This window comes from Oryx dammah, unplaced genomic scaffold (genome assembly GCF_014754425.2).
Source record: "Oryx dammah isolate SB20612 unplaced genomic scaffold, SCBI_Odam_1.1 HiC_scaffold_12, whole genome shotgun sequence".
Taxonomy (NCBI): domain Eukaryota; kingdom Metazoa; phylum Chordata; class Mammalia; order Artiodactyla; family Bovidae; genus Oryx; species Oryx dammah.
This window is the reverse complement of record NW_024070196.1, coordinates 63332142-63351494: the sequence shown is the minus strand read 5'-3', so window position 1 is coordinate 63351494 and position 19353 is coordinate 63332142. Positions and strand designations below refer to the sequence as shown.

Genomic DNA, 19353 nt, shown 5'->3' with positions numbered 1-19353 from the left:
GACCTAAATCAAATACCTTATGATGATACAGTGGAAGTGAGAAATAGATTTAAGAGCCTAGATCTGATAGATAGAGTGCCTGATGAACTATGGAATGAGGTTCATGACATTGTACAGGAGATAGGGATCAAGACCATCCCCATGGAAAAGAAATGCAAAAAAGGCAAAATGGCTGTCTGGGGAGGCCTTAAAAATAGCTGTGAAAGGAAGAGAGGCGAAAAGCAAAGGAGAAAAGGAAAGATAGAAGCATCTGAATGCAGAGTTCCAAGGAATAGCAAGAAGAGATAAGAAAGCCTTCTTCAGCGATCATGCAAAGAAATAGAGGAAAACAACAGAATGGGAAAGACTAGAGATCTCAAGAAATTAATGTGGCTACTAGAAAATTTAAAATATGGCCTTCCATATATGCTATTGGACAGTGCTATTCTTGAGACACAGATTTGCCTGACAATCTTGTTTCCACCACTTACACCTGTGTAAAAAACTTACTATTTCTCTGAATTTCTTGCGTTTCCTGGGATGTAAAATGTGGATAGTATAAGTGCGAAGATTAAATATGAATAATGCATGTGAAGTACTTAGCAATGCACTGAATTAAACAATAGGTTTGGTGGCTGTTATTATTCAAGGTCTGATTAACCTATAGATGCCATCAGGATGGTCCACGCGCTTCTTAAAGGCCCTTCTTCTGCGACCCGTTTCCACTCCGAAGACAAGTTGTGATCCCGCTTTCAGGAGGGAATCGCCCTCTTCACACCGAAAAATAAAAGTGAGCCAGGGTCCCTTTTGCAAATGGGACATTTGTATATAAGAACGGGGCCCGAACTTAACTTTAAAACCAAGCGGTCCTGCGCCACAGGGCCTCCCTTAGTAACCGACGCCGACATCCGTTGCTAAGGGGGAAAAGGAAGTACGTGTTGTGGTCCTTCGACTCTAGTCTTCCGGTGAGAGCCACTTCCGGTTTATCTGGCAGCCCGTCCGTCGGCCTACCCTCCCCGGAGGAGCTGGGACTTTGGCCACGGGTTCCGCCGCCTCGGGAGCCCTCGGAGCCCTGGGTCCGGCCGCGGCAACAGCGGCGGGGGCGGCGGCTCGCCTCCCGCGCAGCCGCGATGCTGAGCTCCCGGGCCTCGGCGGCGATGACCGCGGCCGACAGGGCCATCCAGCGCTTCCTGCGGACCGGGGCGGCCGTCAGGTGAGCTCTAGGGGGCGGGGCGGCCGGGGAGGCCGGGGCCGGGGCGCCTGTGGAGGCCCTTCGACGCTCCAGTCAGGGTCCCCGGGGCCGGAGTGGGCATTCCGGAGACGTCTGCGTCGGCAGGGCTCGAGGCCCGGGCCCTGGGGCGGGGGTGCGGGTGTCGGGCCTCCAGGGCCTCAAGGCCACGCCGATTCTGTCCGCGTTCCCCGGTTCTGCTGGGCGCCCCGTGTTATCAGTGCCCCCTCCACCCCCTCCTTCCACCTGCCAGTGTCTCCTCCAGCCCTGTCGCTGTCGCCAGAACTTCCAGGGAGACTCAGGCTTGTCAAGGCCCCGAATTCCGCGAGTGGCCTCTCGGAGCTCTCAGCCCCTCGGAGGACTTCCTGGACTCCCTCATCCTATCAGGATACCCCCAGTCCTGTCAGTTCCTGGCCTGCTAGGTTTCACCAACCTTGCCCAGCCCCCCAAACCTGCCATGATTCTCACGACCCTGTTAGAGTACCCCGAGCTTGCTAGTGTCCCCCCACCCCGCTTTGTCAGTACCCCTCTTCCTGCCACCGCCCCCACCCCCCCGCCCCGGTTTGCCAGGGGTCCCTTAGTCTGTATCCCTTATTAGTGACTCCTTGTCTTGCAAGGGCTCCTAAACCAGTCAGGACCCCTTAACCTGTTAAGGCTCCCAGTCTTGTTGAGATTCCCCTATTCCTGTCCGGACCTCCGATTGTATGAATCCCCAGTCCTGTCAGGGTCCCGATGTCCCTTCTCTGTCTGCCCTCCTCCCACGGGCTCCAGGTTCAGAGCTGAGCACTGTGGCTACCCCTCAACCCCCACTTCCTGCATAGGTTCTATATATAGTGTTTGCCTTATTTAGTGGAAATACTTAACTGTGTGTGAAGACAGTGTTTTAAACTGCTGGTGAAATTTCTTTATTTGTAGTAAAAGAATAACTTCAGTGTTGAAGTCAAGCTTCAAATGAAGAAATACTTAATATTTAATAAATATTTAGAAGATCTTTCACTGCTGAGTTTTCCAAATTTGCTGGCATATTGGGTGCAGCGCTTTCACAGCATCATTTTTATTAAAAAAAAAAAGATCTTTATATGATTGTATAAAGACCTATTTATACATCTATTTGTCTTTATACTTTATACATCTGTCTTTATACTGTTGTATAAAGATCTCCCCCCATTTAATAACCTAAAAGATAAATCCATTTCTGTATTTCTCCAATCATTCGGTAAATACTGTCAAGAACCTACTGTGTGATCTAAACACTTGGAAGCGCTTGGAACATGTTAGTGTGTAAAACAAAGATCCCTGTCCACGGGGACTTTGCATTTTAGTTGAGGGAGACTGAAAATAAACGTGGTGAATCAGTGTATGTTGGAAAGTGGAGAGCACTATGGTGAAAAGAAAAAGTAGAACTGGGTAAAATGTCATGAGAGCAGGTTCTAATAGTTTGTTAGATGTGAGAGGGAGAGACTTTTCCTGGCCGCCCAGTGGTTAAGACTGTACTTCCGCTGCAGGGAGCACAGGTTCAATCCCTGGTTGTGGAACTAAGAGCCCCCATGCCACATGGCAAGGCAAAAAAATAAAATAATAATTTTAAAAAAGGAAGGAGGGGAGGGAATGAGCCAAGCAGTGGGACCTGGGGGAAGAGCACCCCAGGCAGAGAGGGCAGCCAGGCAAAGGCCCTGGGGCAGGAGCATGGCTTTGACTGGGGCGGTGGCCAGCATGGCGGTAGAATGAGAGACACAGCAGGAGGAAAGCCCTGGACCCTGCTCTCGAGTGAGGTGGGGCTTGTGGAGGTTGTGCTCTGACTTAGGTTTTAAATCCTAGTATCTGTGTCTGCAGATTTTCAAGACATACCCTATACTGTATATTACTTTAATTTGAAAGCTAGGTGGACCAGTGGGTTATTTTGATGAAATGTTATATCTGTGTACCTGTCCCTATATATACATGTATTGTATTTGTTATGAGGAAAGACAGTCAACTTATTTTCCTTTTTAGATACAAAGTCATGAAGAACTGGGGTGTTATAGGTGGAATTGCCGCTGCTCTTGCAGCAGGAATCTATGTTATTTGGGGTCCCATTACAGAAAGAAAGAAGCGTAGAAAAGGTAAGAATGAAGCCTTTGCATCATAGTCTATAGACTCGACCCAAACCTTTAATTATTCAAAAACATTACCAAAGGGGGAGGACATGTATGGTTCTCTTGTATCTTCAATTTTGTCAACAGTATTTGCTTTTAAGCAGAAGTTAATTTTAATGACTCATTATTTTATATCCTGTAGTAAAAAGATTTCTGTTTCACCCCACTAAGGGCATGCGTTTGAGACATGCTTTGTAATGAGAAATTTCAAGTGGTTTAATTGTCTAAATGTCCTCATTATTATGGCCATTGTGTTTTCAGCTGTACAGCTGCCTAATTGTGTGATGCCTTTGTGCTTTCACCAAATGGCTGCTAGTCACTAGTAAATAGTCACTAGTAAATGTTTCAAGTTCATTTCTTCATTAACAAAAAAATCTATTTTCTTATTTTTAAAAATGCTCCCTTTTGTCAATGTTGCTCTACTTATATTGATTAAAATTCAGCCAAAATAAATAACATAAAAGGGACAGATGTAGCAAAATATTGATCATTTTTAAAAAATTTTATTTATTTTTAATTGGAGGATAATTGCTTTACAATGTTGTGCTGATTTCTGACATACATCAACATGAATCAGCCATAGGTATACATGTGTCCCCTCCCTCTTGAACCTCCCTTCCACCTCCCACCCCATCCTGAATCATTGTTCAGTTTGGGGACGGTTGTTATTGGGGTTCATTAGATATCTGTTCTTCTTTTGTGGATGTTTGAGAACTTTCATGATAAAAATTTTGTTTCTGTTGTTTTCAGTTTCAGCAGAAGAGGGAAGTATGTCAGATCTTGTTAATCTCTTTGCAGAAAGACTGATCAGAATGGCAGGAGCAGTGTCTTTTCCACTGATTATAAGAACAAAATCATTGTCCTGAGGGAGCAAGAACAAAACGATTGTTTTCTTCTGTTGTGAGAAACATTGCTTTCTTAACAAAGGAGAGAGAGAGTGTGAGGGAGAGAGAGAGAGAGGTTACTAAGTGTTTCTGTACATTTAATGTAAGCCAGGCTGTGCCAGTCACTCTGGTGCTCTGGTGAGTTTCACGAGTCCCACATGGGTAGGACCTGCCCTTCTGCAGCCTACGATCTCCTGAAGGAGCATCGTTAGGGCCAGGCCTCGGCTGGGGCGGAATGCTGGGCCCCCTGGGCTCTGTGGATGAGGGCTTTCTGCGATTGGGGTCTCCAGCGCAAAGCCACGGTGCAGGAGCTCTGGGGCCCAGATGGGAGAGGAACAGAGCCGGTCCAGTGTGATGTGCTGTTCTCTTCTCCCCCTCACTTAGGGCTGGTGCCTGGCCTTGTCAACTTGGGGAACACCTGCTTCATGAACTCCCTGCTGCAGGGCCTGTCCGCCTGCCCCACCTTCATCAAGTGGCTGGAAGAGTTCACCACCCAGTACACTGGGGGCCACAAGGAGCCCCCCCAACACCAGTACTTATCGTTGACACTGTTGCACCTCCTGAAAGGTACTGAGTTGGAAATGGAAAGGGGATTGTGTGCATTTTCAAAGCAGCAGCCCAGATGGCAGGCGAAGGGTTAATAACCTTCCTGTAGGAAAAAAAATGACACAGATTCTTATGAAAAAAGTGCTAACGGCCCAATAGATACACTCAGGGTGTTGTTTTTTTAAAAATCAAAGATGTAATCATTTATTTTAAAAATTGTCAGTTTAGTAATAGCTTTTTAAGGAAGGAAAAAAAAAAAACCCACTGCCATTTAAGCATTTGGATTGTAAGAAGTACTCCAGTTTCAAAAACATCAATATTTTAAAAAAAAAAAAGTATCTTATCCTAGGAAATGAGGTAATTCACAAAAGCAATAATACAGATTGTATTTAGGTAGAGACAGGATATATCTGGGCTTCCCTTGTGGCTCAGACCATAGAGAATCTGCCTGCAATGCAGGAGACCCGAGTTTGATCCCTGGGTCGGCAAGATCCCCTGGAGGAGAGCATGACAGTCCACTCTAGTATTCTTGCCTGGAGAACCCTATGGGGAAAGAAGCCTGGTGGGCTGCAGTCCAGTCCTTGGGGTCCCAAAAGAGTCGGACATGACTCAGCGACTAACACATAGGATGTATCTAACAAATAAAACAAGCAAAATAAATATTCACTGTGTCCACCATCAAAGAAATATTAACAGCATAATAGTGAGGTACTGCTTTTTGGCCTTTCAGCAAAGATTCAAAAGCAGATCTACAATCCTGAGCTGCCCCTGGGTGACACGTTCATACATGCTGGTAGTGTCACTTGGGACAGCCTTGGCGGAAGGCGGTTTGGAACCACATAGTAGCAGCTTGCAAAACACCCAGGACCATTTGACCTAGTAGTTCAATGGACTGTGATCTATACTAGCTGGGAGTGGAGTTTGTTCCCAGGGCAGGCAAGTTTGGGAATGGCCCCGTACTAGCCCTGAGGTTGGAATGCCACGGTGTACATGGGCTTGGTAAATGTTTTAGGAAGCCACCAATCTAACTTCTTTAAAAAAATATATATATTGGAGTATCACTGCTTTACAGCGTTGTACTAGTTTCTGCTGGACAACAGCACGAATCAGCCATGTGCACACAGATGTCTCCTTGTTCTTGAGCCCCCTTCCCAGCCCTGACTTCCATCTTCCCGCTCTCCAGTCCACCCCCTGGGTCATCACCGAGCACTGAGCTGAGCTCCCTGTGCTAGGCAGCAGCTTCCCACTAGCGGTCACTTTTACACACGACAGTGTGTATGTCGGGGCCACTCGCTCAGTCCGTCCCACCCTCTCCTTCCCCCGCTGTGGCCACAAGCCCACCCTCTACGTCTGTGTCTCTCTTCCTGCCCTGCAGATAGGTTCATCAGTACCGTTTGTCTAGATTTCATAATAGATATATGTTAATAGGCAGTATTTGTTTCTCGCTTTCTTTCTTCACTCTGTTTCAGGCTCTAGGTTCATCCACCTCACTACAAGTGACTCAGTTCTGTTCCTTTTTATGGTTCGGTAATATTCCATTGTATATATGTATCACAGCTTTATCCATTCATCTGTAGATGGACATCTAAGTTGCTTCCTCTCATTTTGTTTCTAACCACTTTTTTTTTAACTGTAGAACTGGTTTTTCCTCCTGCAGCATCTGTACACCCCTACAGGCAGACACCAAAACCTGCAGATGCTCAAGCCCCTTATGTGAAATGTCATAGTGTTTGTGTATAACCTGTGCACATCCTCCCATCAACTTTCAATAATCTTTACATTACTTATAATGTCTGATACGATGTACTGCTACTGCTGCTAAGTCGCTTCAGTCGTGTCCGACTCTGTGTGACCCCATAGGTGGCAGCCCACCAGGCTCCCCCGTCCCTGGGATTCTTCAGGCAAGAACGCTGGAGTGGGGTGCCATTTCCTTCTCCAGTGCATGAGAGTGAAAAGTGAAAGGGAAGTCGCTCAGTCGTGTCAGACAATGTAAATTCCATGTAAATAGTTGCCAGTGCCTGGAATATTCAAGTTTTGCTTTGGGGGACTTTCTGGAATTTTTTTCCCTGAGTATTTTCAATCTTTGGTTGGTAGACTCTGAGGATATGGAACAAGTGGGTATGGATGGCCGACTGTATGAGCAAAGACTTCCAACACCTTGTAATGGGGGTTTGGGGAGCAAGGGAAGAATGTGGTTATCCAGCAGTAGGGTGATTAAGCCAGCAATGGAATGTTACACAGCCATTAAGAATCATCTTTCTGAAGTGTTTTAGTTTTAGTTTTAATTTGGGAGGAGGCATTGGCTATCCTATTAAGTTTAAAAGAGCAGGATACAAAATATGGTATAATTTGACTTCAGGAAAGTGAAAATGTACACAGATAAAGGGTGGACAGAAAAAGGCCAAAACGTTAGCCATGGATATTTTGGTATGGTACAGGTGACAATTTTAAAAGATGAAAAAAAAAAACCTACTAAAACTTCCAATAATGATTGTGTATTATTAGAAAAAAATTGGATTTTGAAAACAGTTAGCTGAGTGTTGCTTAACCTGAGGTATGATCTCACCTTGACCAGAAACCTTTATGAAAAGCAAGTTCTCTTCTACATAAGAGGCAACTTGAAACTCTTTTCTTTTACTGGCCTGTTTAAAACAAAAAAGATTACCATCCCAAAGACTGTGAAAAACTGACATGTCCACATGGGTGTCCTAACGCAGGCTGGGTGCTATCACAGTGGAGGGTTAGGTGTTGTCCTCTTGCCACATGCTGCCTTCTCTGCTTCTGCCTCTTCAGTTCAGTTCAGTTCAGTGGCTCAGTCGTGTCTGACCCTTTGCGACCCCATGAATTGCAGCACACCAGGCCTCCCTGTCCATCACCAGCTGCCGGAGTTCACTCAGACTCACGTCCATCGAGTCAGTAATGCCATCCGGCCATCTCATCCTCTGTTGTCCCCTTCTCCTCCTGCCCCCAATCCCTCCCAGCATCAGGGTCTTTTCCAATGAATCAGATCTTCTCATGAGGTGGCCAAAGTATTGGAGTTTCAGTTTTAGCATCAGTCCTGCCAGTGAACACCCAGGACTGATCTCCTTTAGGATGGACTGGTTGGATCTCCTTGCAGTCCAGGGAACTCTCAAGAGTCTTCTCCAACACCACAGTTCAAAAGCATCAATTCTTTGGCGCTCAGCTTTCTTCACAGTCCAACTCTCACATCCATACATGACCACTGGAAAGACCATAGCCTTGACTAGATGGACCTTTGTTGGCAAAGTAATGTCTCTGCTTTTGAATATGCTGTCTAGGTTGGTCATAACTCCTTCCAAGGAGTAAGCATCTTTTAATTTCATGGCTGCAGTCACCATCTGCAGTGATTTTGGAGCCCAGAAAAAGTCAACCACTGTTTCCCCATCTATTTCCCATGCAGTGACGGGACCGGATGCCATGATCTTCGTTTTCTGAATGTTGAGCTTTAAGCCAACTTTTTCACTCTCCTCTTTCAGTTTCATCAAGAGGCTTTTTAGTTCCTCTTCACTTTCTGCCATAAGGGTGGTGTCATCTGCATATCTGAGGTTATTGATATTTCTCCTGGCAATCTTGATTGCAGCTTGTGCTTCTTCCAGCCCAGTGTCTTTTATTTTGGTTTTTATAAATATAATTTTTAATTTCGTAAGTAAAGCCTGAATAAATTCTCCTTGTGAGAAGTTAAAGCATTACAGAGAGGCCTGAAGTTCTGTTTACCACTGTCCCAGCCCTGTTCCCCTCCTTCCTTCCCAAAGCAAAAGATAAGTGTAATCTTCCAGACTATTTCTGAGCATTTAACTGCATTTCTACCTACCCACAGAAATGGTATATTATTTTCTTTGCTTTTTCATGAGCAAATAATCTTATGTGCATTAGAGAAACAGCCGTTTCATACACATATCTCTCCCTCATTCACTGTTTTTTTTCTTTTTCTGAATTTACTGGTCTCATGTATTTTGTCTTCTGTGAACTGCTAGCTCGTATCCTTTGCCCATTTAAAAAATCGTGGTAAAATGTTCATAACTTAAAATTTAGCATCTTAATCATTTTGAAGTAAACAGTTCAGTAGTAATAGGTATATTGACACTGTTGGGCAACCGTGACCACTGTTCGTCTCCAGCACATTTTCATCTTCCGTGAAACTCTACCTCCATTAAACAGTAACTGCCTATTTCCACCACCCCCAGACCCTGGTCACTGCTCTTCTGCTTCCTGTCTCTGTCACTTTGACTGTGTGCCTTACTGAAGTGGACTCATACAGTATATCTGTTCTTTGGTGCCCGGTTTGTTTCACTTAGCCTGATGTCCTCGAGGCTTATCCACACTGGAGCATGTGTCCGAAGGTTGTTCCTACAGGCTGAATATGAGCGACTTTCCAGTGTGTGTGTGTGTGTGTGTGTGTGTGTGTATGTGTGTGTGTGCATGTGTATTATGTACACGCCGCATTTTGTTTACCCGTTCATAGGTCAGTGGGCGTTTAGGCTGTTTCCGCCTTTTGGCCATTGTGAATAGTGCTGCTGGGGACATTGGTGGACATATATATCTGTTTGAGCCCCTGCTTTTGATTTTGGGGGGTTATATACCCAGATGTGGACTCACTGGATCAGATGGCAATTCGTTTAATACTTTGAGGAGTCACCACACCGCTTTCCACAGTGGCTATAGCCTTTTACCTTCCCTTTGCACAGATGTTCCCGTTCTCCACATCCTCACCAGCACCTCTTATTGTCTGTCTTTGTGATAACAGCCACCTCAGTAGGTGTGCAAGTGATGTCACTGTGGCCTTGATTTGCATTTCCCTAATCGTAGGTCACGTTGAGCATCTTCTCATGTGTTTATTGGCCATTTATATGTTTTTTTTGTAATGTCTATTCTAATCTTTCATCCATTTTTGAAATCAGTTTTCTGTATTTTTATTTTTGAGTTTTAAGATTTTTTTTTTGTTAATATATTTTGACTCTTAATCCCGTATCACATACGTGGTTTGGAAAACCTCATGCACCTCTGCTGCTGTGCCACGTCCCCCGTCCACTTAGCTATTGGCTTCTGGTGCCTTGTCTAGATAAACTGGCTGTAGTGAACCTCCTTGTACAGGACTGTCAAGCACGCAGTCACTTGTTTCCTTGGGCAGATCCTGAGAAAGTCAGGTTGCTGGATTGTGAGACAGGAAAATGAGTAGACATTGACGTGTTGCCCCACAGTGTTGTAGGCAGAACTGTGCTAAAGGGGATGTTCAGATGTTCTTTGGGAGGGAAGAAGCTAGTAGGGCTGCCTGGGGCTCTAGGAGGAAGAGGGAAGGAATAGTACCTCTTCAGACAGGTAGGGTAAAGGTCTGACCCCAGGGTTTATTGCACCAGTAACTGGCTACCAGCTGTCCAGGCTGCTGCTTCTCCTCAGGTCACCAGCCATGCTTTGACATGCATGGGGTGGCAGTGTTCAGGGTCACAGCCATCTTGCCAGTTCACTGACTGCAAATCACAGAGAAGAAACACCGGCTTAATTTATCTGGAGAGTCACTGAAGTCCCAGAAACTGCACTGAGAGGCAGGCTCCTCCTGTATTTTTATCTTCTTTATCTCATGGCAGTGCTGATTCAGTGTGATATATTGGTCCTTAATAATATGCTCAGGGAAGAGAGTGGTCAGGATCAGGAATCAATAAAGTTTGGCCCTGGGGCCAAATTTGCATGCCACCTGTTTTTGTGAATAAAACTTTATTGAAACACAGCAACCCACTCCAGTGTTCTTGCCTGGAGAATCCCAGGGACGGGGGAGCCTGGTGGGCTGCCATCTATGGGGTCGCACAGAGTCAGACGTGACTGAAGTAACTTAGCGGTAGCAGCAGAAACACAGCCATGTCCATTTGTTTACATATTATCTATGTAATATTACTTATGTATCTATGTAATATATACTATTATATCCCATCTTTATAATATTGCATATCTATATAATGTTACATATTATCTATCATCTATGACTGCTTTTTGTGTTACAGTGGCAGAGCTGAGTAGTTGCTACAGAGACCTGCAAAGCCTAAAATCTTTACTAGCTGACCTTTTACAGAAAAAGTTTGCCAACCCCCGATGTAGATTTAATTGCAGTATAAATTCATAAGCTCATCAAACTTTTATGTGTATCTGTTAGGCTTGATTCTACTCAGATTGAATTCCCTGGTTGTCCAAGGGTTAGGCCTTGGTTTTTTCACTGCTGAAGGCCGGGTTCAATATCTACTCTAGGAGTTAAGATCCCAAAAGCCAGGTGGCGTGACCAAAAACAACAATGGCAGAAAAAAGTAAACCATTCAGAGGACTCTTTCAAGCTGCCTCATAGAGCCTGATGCTTTGTAGCAAGAGTCAGAAACTCTAATGCAAGCAAGGCCTGGTGGTCCTGGGACAGTCCTGTAGAGAAGGAGATAGGCAGGAAGTGTAGGGTGGGGCCAGCTGGATGTTTAAGGGCCCTCCTGTCCCTCCACGTTGAGAGTTAAAATCATTTTATTCAACATGAATCTTGCAACAGTAAGTTTCTGTTGATGATAGTAATTCAGATATCTGAAAGTCAGTTACTAAATGCTGCAGCCGCGTGAAAAATTACATTCCTTCAGCAAACTCCAGGTGTCTACCAGCGTCCTAACTGGGTAAGGCTACAAGGAAGAGTAACAAAAGAGATATAATTCCAGGGTGAATTTTCCAGTCCTTCCGTTTTTAATTAGCTTTGACACATCTTTCTGCACAGGTTTTCTTGGCTAGTTGTTGTGTTGGTTCACTTAATAACTGTGTTGCCTTTTTTGATTCCAGCTTTATCCTGCCAAGAGGTCACTGATGAAGAGGTCTTGGATGCAAGCTGCTTGCTGGACGTCTTAAGAATGTACCGATGGCAGATCTCTTCGTTTGAAGAGCAGGTGAACACAATATTCAGAACAGGTTTCCTCGGAGACTCCTTCCCAGTCATGAGCTGGGACCTGAGCTCCAGAAACAGCGGCATCGCTGCAGCAGGAGGAGTAAATGCCAGCATTGACTTCGCAGTTAGTGGCCAGGCCTGCGCGGATGTTTCTGTGACATTTCAGACAGCTTGAGTGTCCTGAGACCAGATTGTGATTGGGGACAGAGAAGTTTCACAGGACAGGGCGTAGGCACACTGTTGCCAAGGAGGGGAGATCTTTTTAGTTCTCTAGTGACTTTACACTTCAGTGGCTGATGGGGACATGTGAGGCCTTCAAAGAGAGGTGAGTGGCTCTACCTTCTCCTCCCCTTCCCCAGAGGACAGCGCTGGGGCTGAGAGCGTGAAGGTCTGGGGACCGATGGTTTCACCCCCGTGGGTGCACACTTCCGGCAGCGCCTCCTCCTGTCCGCCAATGTTCCAGGCTGGCCCCGGCCAGCTTTGTGCTGGCCGCTGCCGCCTCCACTGTCCATCCCGTGGACCAGAGCCTTTGGGCTCCCCACACTGTGGGGCTGAAGTGAGAGGCATTTAAAAACTCAGGAAAGTGAGGTGGGAAGGCTTTCTCACTCCCCTTTTCTTTAAAGATGGTCTCCATTTCCACTTTAATCAGAAGCCATGTATGTGTTACTTTTTAAATACGATGTTGAGAGTATCTCTGCTTTCTCATGATGCTTCTTGACTAATCCATTACATGTCAAAATATTTTTCCATTTAGAAACTACTTTTGTAATCCTTCTCTGGTAACTGGAATTATTTAGCTACAATTCACATTTCTCTAAACTGAGAGAGCGACTGGAGTTTAGTCCTTCAGGACATCACATACCTGTTGGCTGAAAAAAAAAAACGTACAACCTTACAGCTGAGAATCAGGTTTTATTTGACTGGCATACTGAAGGCAGTCCTGAAGCAGGGAGACAGCCTCTCAGATAGCTCTCGGGGGCTTCTCCGAAGAGGTAAGGGAGGACCCAGGATATATCAAGTGTTTGCAAAAAAAAAAAAGTAGAACATCGAAAGATTACTGTTAATTAAAGAAAACCTGGACTTCCCAAGTTAATGAATTAAGCACTTTTCTACGTAAGGGAAGATGCACACATCTGGGCTCATTGAAATCAGTCCTTCAGTGCACACCTTAGCTATCTCGGGCCCATCTCCTGCTCTTCTCCATCCCGAATCCCCTCAGGGTGCACAGTGGGGGGCGACTGCAGGGCCGCTGGTCTGGTGGCCACACCATCCTTTGTTTACTGATGTGACAGGTGACATTCTTTATCCACATTCCTTAAGTCCTGCTCTTCTGTCAAGGACCCCCTTGGGTCCCAGATGCTCCTGAGGAATGTTTCCAGGGTCTGACACTGAGCCGCATGGCGCTGTGATGTGTGGGGGGAGAGAAAGCACATCTGTCTGTGGTTCCCTTCCTCTCTGAGCACATCAGAGCATCTAGCATAGGACCTGGTACACAGCTTCAGTGTTAGGGTTCAGGTCAGCCAGCCACTTTCATAGCCATTTCTGTTGAATGCACTGGGTCTTGAGAAGCTGGAAAGCAAACTCTACCCAGCTTAGCCATAGAGGGTCTGCCTGGCGGTACACACGGCGGGTGGTTCTGACATTGCCCGGCCTCTCCAGCCACTCTGAAGAATGCTCTGCCCTCTTGACAGGACGCCCACGAGTTATTCCACGTGATCACTTCGTCACTGGAGGATGAGCGGGACCGCCAGCCCCGGGTCACACATCTGTTTGATGTGCATTCCCTGGAGGTAAACCGTTAACACTCTCAGTACATCCAGTGTGCACATCGAGCAGGTCCAGGGGACACAAGTGTGATTTTCCTACAACTTTAAACTGAAAAGTAAAATTCGATTAAAAGCCAATAGTGGGAGTGAGGCTGGGGGAGGGTCTGAAACGTCACAGTTGTCAGGCAGTGACTATGCTTAGCAGTGTTGAAGTTCTTGAAAGCAATCCCTTGCTGCAATTTGCATTGGCCTTGAGAGGAAAGAGTGTATTTCCCCCGCCCCCCCACTTTTAATACAGGAAAGCAAGGAGCCACAAGAATGCTCAATGAATCTCACTTCCCTGGCACATTGTAAATGTTAGGGAGTTGATAAAAGTTAACCAGTCAAAGGAGGGGGGTGCAGATATTCCAGAGAGGAAGGGCGTTCAGTTGCATTTGGTGAAGGAATAGGTATAGAAATCAGTCATAGAGCACAGTTAAGGCTGCTTTTAGGAAGCTTAGCTTAAAGTTGATTTTTGAACAGGGCAGTCAGGACAGAAATGAGAGATTTAAGAGGGGATTGCGGGTGGATGGCCAGAGGGAGAGCAGTAGGGTTTTCAGCCTCTTTCTCTTTCTTCCCCTGCAGCAGCAGACAGAAATAACTCCCAGACAGATCACCTGCCGCACCAGAGGTAGTCGTTTCCCTTAAACTGTAATATGTGAGATGTGTACCTTTTCGATAGGACAGTAATTTGCTTTATGTTTTCTAAAAAGAATGTTTTTTTTCCGGTGACATCCGTCCCGACTTGGAGTGTGTGCATTTGAGAGGACCTTGTGTTTCGGAAACAGGTCTAAACCGTACCCCCAGTGAGTACCTCGAGTGTTCCATCACAGCCGAGTCCTGCTCAGTTTCTGCTTAATGGACCTGTTTCTGCCTCAGACGGTGGTCTCTCTACCTTCTTGAATTGGTCCTGTAACTTCATAAGGCGAAGTTGCCATGTCCTCAGCGTTTCCACTGTGGCCAGCTGTTCCTGCAGATGATCCCAGGCCTCCCTAGAAGGAAATCATTGTTTTCTTAAGAAAATGACACGTCAATTCCTTTCCAATGAGAACAGTTATCTTTTGGGTCCCTGCTGTGTGCCAGTCACCATAATACCTCACAGAAGCTTGCTCTGTGAAGTTGGTGGTGTGGGGCACACGCTTAGTCGCTCAGTCGTGTCTGGCTCTGTGACCCCATTGGACTGTAGCCCGTAAGGCTGTTCCATCCACGGGATTTTTCAGGCAAGAATACTGGTGTGGTTGCCGTTTCCTTCCCCAGGAAATCTTCCCAATCCAGGGATTGAACCCATGTCTCCTATGTTGCAGGCAGACCCTTTACCTGCTGAGCCATCAGGGAAGCCCGAGGTGTGGGGCATAGTGGGATCATAATTATCCCCATTTCCAGAAAACTGAGGCTTATAAACATGAAGTCTGGCTCTGGGCCGGTGACTGAAGAAGCAAAGCCAGGACCCAGCCCAGGCCGGCCTGTCTTCTGCCTGTGGTTCTGACTGGCACACCACACCGCTGTGATTATTCCACTAACCCCCATCCTACCCCTCCAAACCCCAGTTCTTTAGAACCTGCTCATTCTGATGTTTTCAGAAGTCTTTTTTTTTTCCTTTTTTTCTGCCTTTATTTTCTTTTGGCCTTGCCTCATTTAGTTCCCTGACCAGGGATCAGGTCCAATATCTGTGCAGTGAAAGCCTGGAGTCTTAACCAATGGACTGCCTGGGAAGCCCAGAAACGTTTTTTTCTGAAGAGGGTGTTTGTACCACGTGCTAAGAAGGAGGGTGAATTTTGAGGTCGGTGCCAAAGAGCTAGAGGTGGCCTACCCAAAGGTGTTCTGTGTTTCAGGGTCACCACATCCCACGTCCAACCACTGGAAGTCTCAGCATCCTTTTCACGGACGACTCACGAGTAACATGGTCTGCAAACACTGTGAGCACCAGGTAAATACACCACCAGTGCCTGATGTTTTCTGGCAAGGCTTTATTTAAGATTCATGCAGGAACCAGAGTGTGCGGACTGACATTGGCGTCTGGCTTTTGTGACTTTCTGGGGTCTCTGTGCACAGTCAGCTGACTGCCCACGTTTGTTGAGTGCTGACATACCCGTTGACTCTCAGATGGCATCTTCTGTCCCAGGAGCAGCACACCCATTGTGGACTGGCAGGGTTTGAGTCCTAAGGTTGGGTCTAGATCTTGGTGAGCACAGCAGATTCTAGGGCTGGTTTGTTTAGTTTTGTTTAGTTCTGGTGTGTGTATTGTTTCTGAGATTCTAAAATGTTATTATGTATAATTTTGAACATGATGCAAAAATAGAGAATTGTACAGCTGTCACCTCAGTCAATTTTAGAATATTTTTATCATCCCCCCAACCACACACACACGAAAAAACCAACCCTGTACCCATTAGCTTCCTTTCTTATTTCTCCTCACACTTGTCAGCCCTCGGAAACCACTAATCTGCTTTCTGTCTTTGTAGATTTGTCTGTTCGGGACATTTCATGTAAATGGAATCGTACAATGTCTGGTGCCCTGAGACTTTCTTTGACTCAGCATAATGTTTTCAGGGTTCTTCCATGCTGTAGCCTGTACCGGTGCTCTGTTCCTGGTTATTACCAATATTGTTCCACTGCACTACTAGACCACATTTTGTTTACCCCATCATCTGTTGATGGACATTTGAGTTGTTTCTACTTTTCAGCTATTATGTATAATGCTACTGTGAGTAGTTATTTGCATTTTTTTGTGGGAACATGTTTTGATCTCTCTTTAGTATTTCCCTAGGAGTGGAATTGCTAGCTCATATGGTAACTCTAAGTTTAACCTTTTGAGAAACTGCGAGACTATTTTTCCATTTCTACCAGCAGTGAATGAAGTTTCAAATTTTTCTACATCCTCACCAACACTTATTATCTAAATTTTTATTTGTAGCCATTCTCTTGTGTGCAACATGGTGTCTCTCTCTTTTTTTTTTTTTCCTCTCATTGTGCTTTTAATTGGCTTTATCATGAGAACTTCCATGTCTCCTGCCAATGTGGGAGACGTAAGAGACGCTGGTTTGATCCCTGGGTCGAGAAGATCCCCTGGAGGAGGGCATGGCAACCCACTCCAGTGTTCTTGCCTAGAGAATCCCATGGACAGAGGAGCCTGGCAGGCTATAGTCCACAGGGTCGCAAAGAGTTGGACATGACTGAGTGACTACTGATGTTGAATCTTTTTTTTAATAAGTTCTCTGTTGATTCTGTCATTTATTATTTATTTATAAATAAAATTAATTATTTGTTTTTGGCTATGCTGGGTCTTCATTGCTGCATGCGTGCTGTCTCTAGTTGCAGCCAGCAGGGACTGCTCTTTGTGGTATGCAGGCTTCTCATTGCGGTGGCCTCTCTTGTTGCAGAGAATGGGCTCTAGAGCATTGGCTATGTGGGGTTGTGGTGCACAGGCTTAGTTGCTCTATGGCATGTGGGTTCTTCCTGGATCAGGGATTGAACTCATGTGTCCTGCATTGGCAGGCAAATTCTTAACCACTGGGCCACCAGGGAGGTCCCCAAAGCAGGAACTCTTATTAAATGTATTTTGTCTGGGGGCGGGTGTGTCAATTAATCATAAAACATGCACATCTTTCTGTGTAATCATGTATACTTCTACTACAGTATTTTAAATATAGTATTCCACTCTATGTGGACATGATATAATTTGCTTTATCATTCCCTAGAAGTTTCACCCATTTGTGTTTTGCTGTTTTAAATGGTGCTGTAACTACATCCTTGTAGTTATGTTGTCCATGGTTATTTCCTTAGGGTAATATGCTCATTTTGCTCGGTCCGGTATGTTATTGTACAGTTTTTCCAAGCTGTCCTTCAGTAGTATTGTAGTTCTTATGTTTACAAAGTTGTTCTTAATAGACTTTGCTTCTCTGTAGGTATATTATGTTTGACTATGTTACTGTTGGGTGTATAAATATGAAACTGTTTATAGGCATATATCTTCCCACTTATAAAACTTTGAATTGAACCTAAGTCCTTTCTGTATTTCCTGCAATTTATGTTTCAGAGTCCCGTTCGATTTGATACCTTCGACAGTCTTTCACTCAGTATTCCAGCCGCCACATGGGTACGTACCGATCTCTGGTTTATTTTGAATTTGTTTCAGAGACATCTGAATCTGAAAGAGCTTTGAGGCGTCTTGTGTAACTCAGGTACTGCACATGACTCAGACACATAGTTAGGTGAACCTGTCTTAGTTTTAATCTGTGGTTACCACGACCTGTCTGGGGGAAGAAGGTGGTTTTTCTCTTGCTGCAGAAATTTTGGCTTTTTTGAATACATATACACGCACCTCTCAAGTTCAGGGATGCGTAAAACAGCACGGAAGCGCGTACTTTTCTGCAGTATTGGGTCCTCATACCCGGGAATCCGTCCAGAATTACAAATCTAGGATGCTCTGAGCTCCCCATTTTGTTTGGGCAACACCCACTTGTGTCTGTAGCCTCGCAGCCTACCTAAGCAGAATAAAGCTCTGGGCTTCGCCCTGTTAACAGTTTCAGTCCAGCTCTCCTTGAATTGTATTCGTGAAAGTGCTTCTTGTGCCATAGGGTCATCCACTGACCCTGGACCACTGCCTTCACCACTTCATCTCATCGGAATCCGTGCGGGATGTCGTCTGTGACAACTGTACAAAGGTATGACTTTAACCCTGGCCGCCATCTCCCAAGCTGGCCCCTGTGTCCAGATACAGGGCCTCGCATACCCTTAGCCCTGAGCTCTGTTGACTGGCCCAGAGGCTCCCTGCAGCCACAGCCACCTCCACCTCACTTGCTTAGAACATTGGCAGCCCACAGACTATATCTTTTTCCCAGATGAGTTGTTTCATTCACAGAATGCTTAAAGGAAAAAAATTGAATCATATGCTTTGAGGTGACACATGCCCGCTCCAATTTGCTACAGTCCCCTCCATGCCCACCTGTCTCACTCCTGCCCAACTGCCCCAGGAATGTCATCCTCTGAATTAAGAGGAAGTGTATGGGAAAGAGTTTTTGAAGACACAAAACAAAACAGATGACAGGCAGCCAGTGCCGGAGTCTCACTGCGGCCTCTGTCTCTCTTGCTGCCACGGTCACAATTGTTTAATGACTCTTGTTTCTGTTCAGTCGCTAAGTCATGTCCAACTCTTGGCGACCCCATGGACTGCAGTACGCCAAGCTTCCCTGTCCTTCACTATCTCCCAGAGTTTGCTCAAACTCATGTCCATTGAGTTGATGATGCCATCCAACCATGTCATCCTCTTTAAAACAATGAAAGCGAAAGTCGCTTAGTCATGTCCGACTCTTTGCAACCCCATGGGCTATACAGTCCATGGAATTCTCCAGGCCAGAATACTGGAGTGGGTAGCCATTCCCTTCTCCAGGGGATCTTCCCAACCAAGGAATCCAACTGGGGTCTTCTGCATCGCAGGTGGATTCTTTGCCAGCTTAGCTACCAGGGAAAGCCCATTTCAAACAGCGAAACCAACTTGCAAATATCTGGGCAGCTGAGTTCCTTCAGCAGGTGGATGGATGCCAAGTGCCCAGTGAATGCTGGGGTAACTCCAGCCTGGCCCTCTGCTCTCTCTGAGGGTCCTGTTTCAAGAATTTCTTCAGAGAGATGTTTCCTTTATTTCAGATTGAGGCAAAAGGGACGCTGAATGGGGAGAAGGTGGAACACCAGAGGACCACATTTGTCAAACAGTTAAAACTGGGGAAGGTGAGCCTATGCCGCACACCTGGCCAGCTCTGCCCCCAGAGCCCCCCAGATCAGGCTCTGCTCCCAGGACCCCCGGGTCTGGCTCTGCTCTGGGGGCCCCCCAGATCCATCTCTGCTCCCAGGACCCCCGGGTCTG

General features: G+C 45.9%; 1 protein-coding gene across 2 annotated transcripts in view; it reads left to right on the top strand.

Moving 5' to 3' along the window:
* The first annotated feature begins 1017 nt into the window (after nucleotides 1-1017).
* The window catches only part of USP30 (ubiquitin specific peptidase 30), a 23827-nt gene continuing 5491 nt past the window's right edge, over nucleotides 1018-19353 (top strand). The window contains exons 1-10 of one of the 2 annotated variants that reach the window (XM_040250930.1): nucleotides 1018-1192; nucleotides 3200-3309; nucleotides 4611-4793; nucleotides 11586-11689; nucleotides 13380-13478; nucleotides 14079-14124; nucleotides 15326-15420; nucleotides 17530-17589; nucleotides 18071-18157; nucleotides 19137-19217. In XM_040250930.1, the coding sequence (XP_040106864.1) occupies nucleotides 1110-1192; nucleotides 3200-3309; nucleotides 4611-4793; nucleotides 11586-11689; nucleotides 13380-13478; nucleotides 14079-14124; nucleotides 15326-15420; nucleotides 17530-17589; nucleotides 18071-18157; nucleotides 19137-19217 (948 nt within the window). In that variant the 5' untranslated portion in view covers nucleotides 1018-1109. The remainder of the gene's footprint in view (nucleotides 1193-3199; nucleotides 3310-4610; nucleotides 4794-11585; nucleotides 11690-13379; nucleotides 13479-14078; nucleotides 14125-15325; nucleotides 15421-17529; nucleotides 17590-18070; nucleotides 18158-19136; nucleotides 19218-19353) is intronic. The other variant, XM_040250931.1, reaches the window with a different exon arrangement.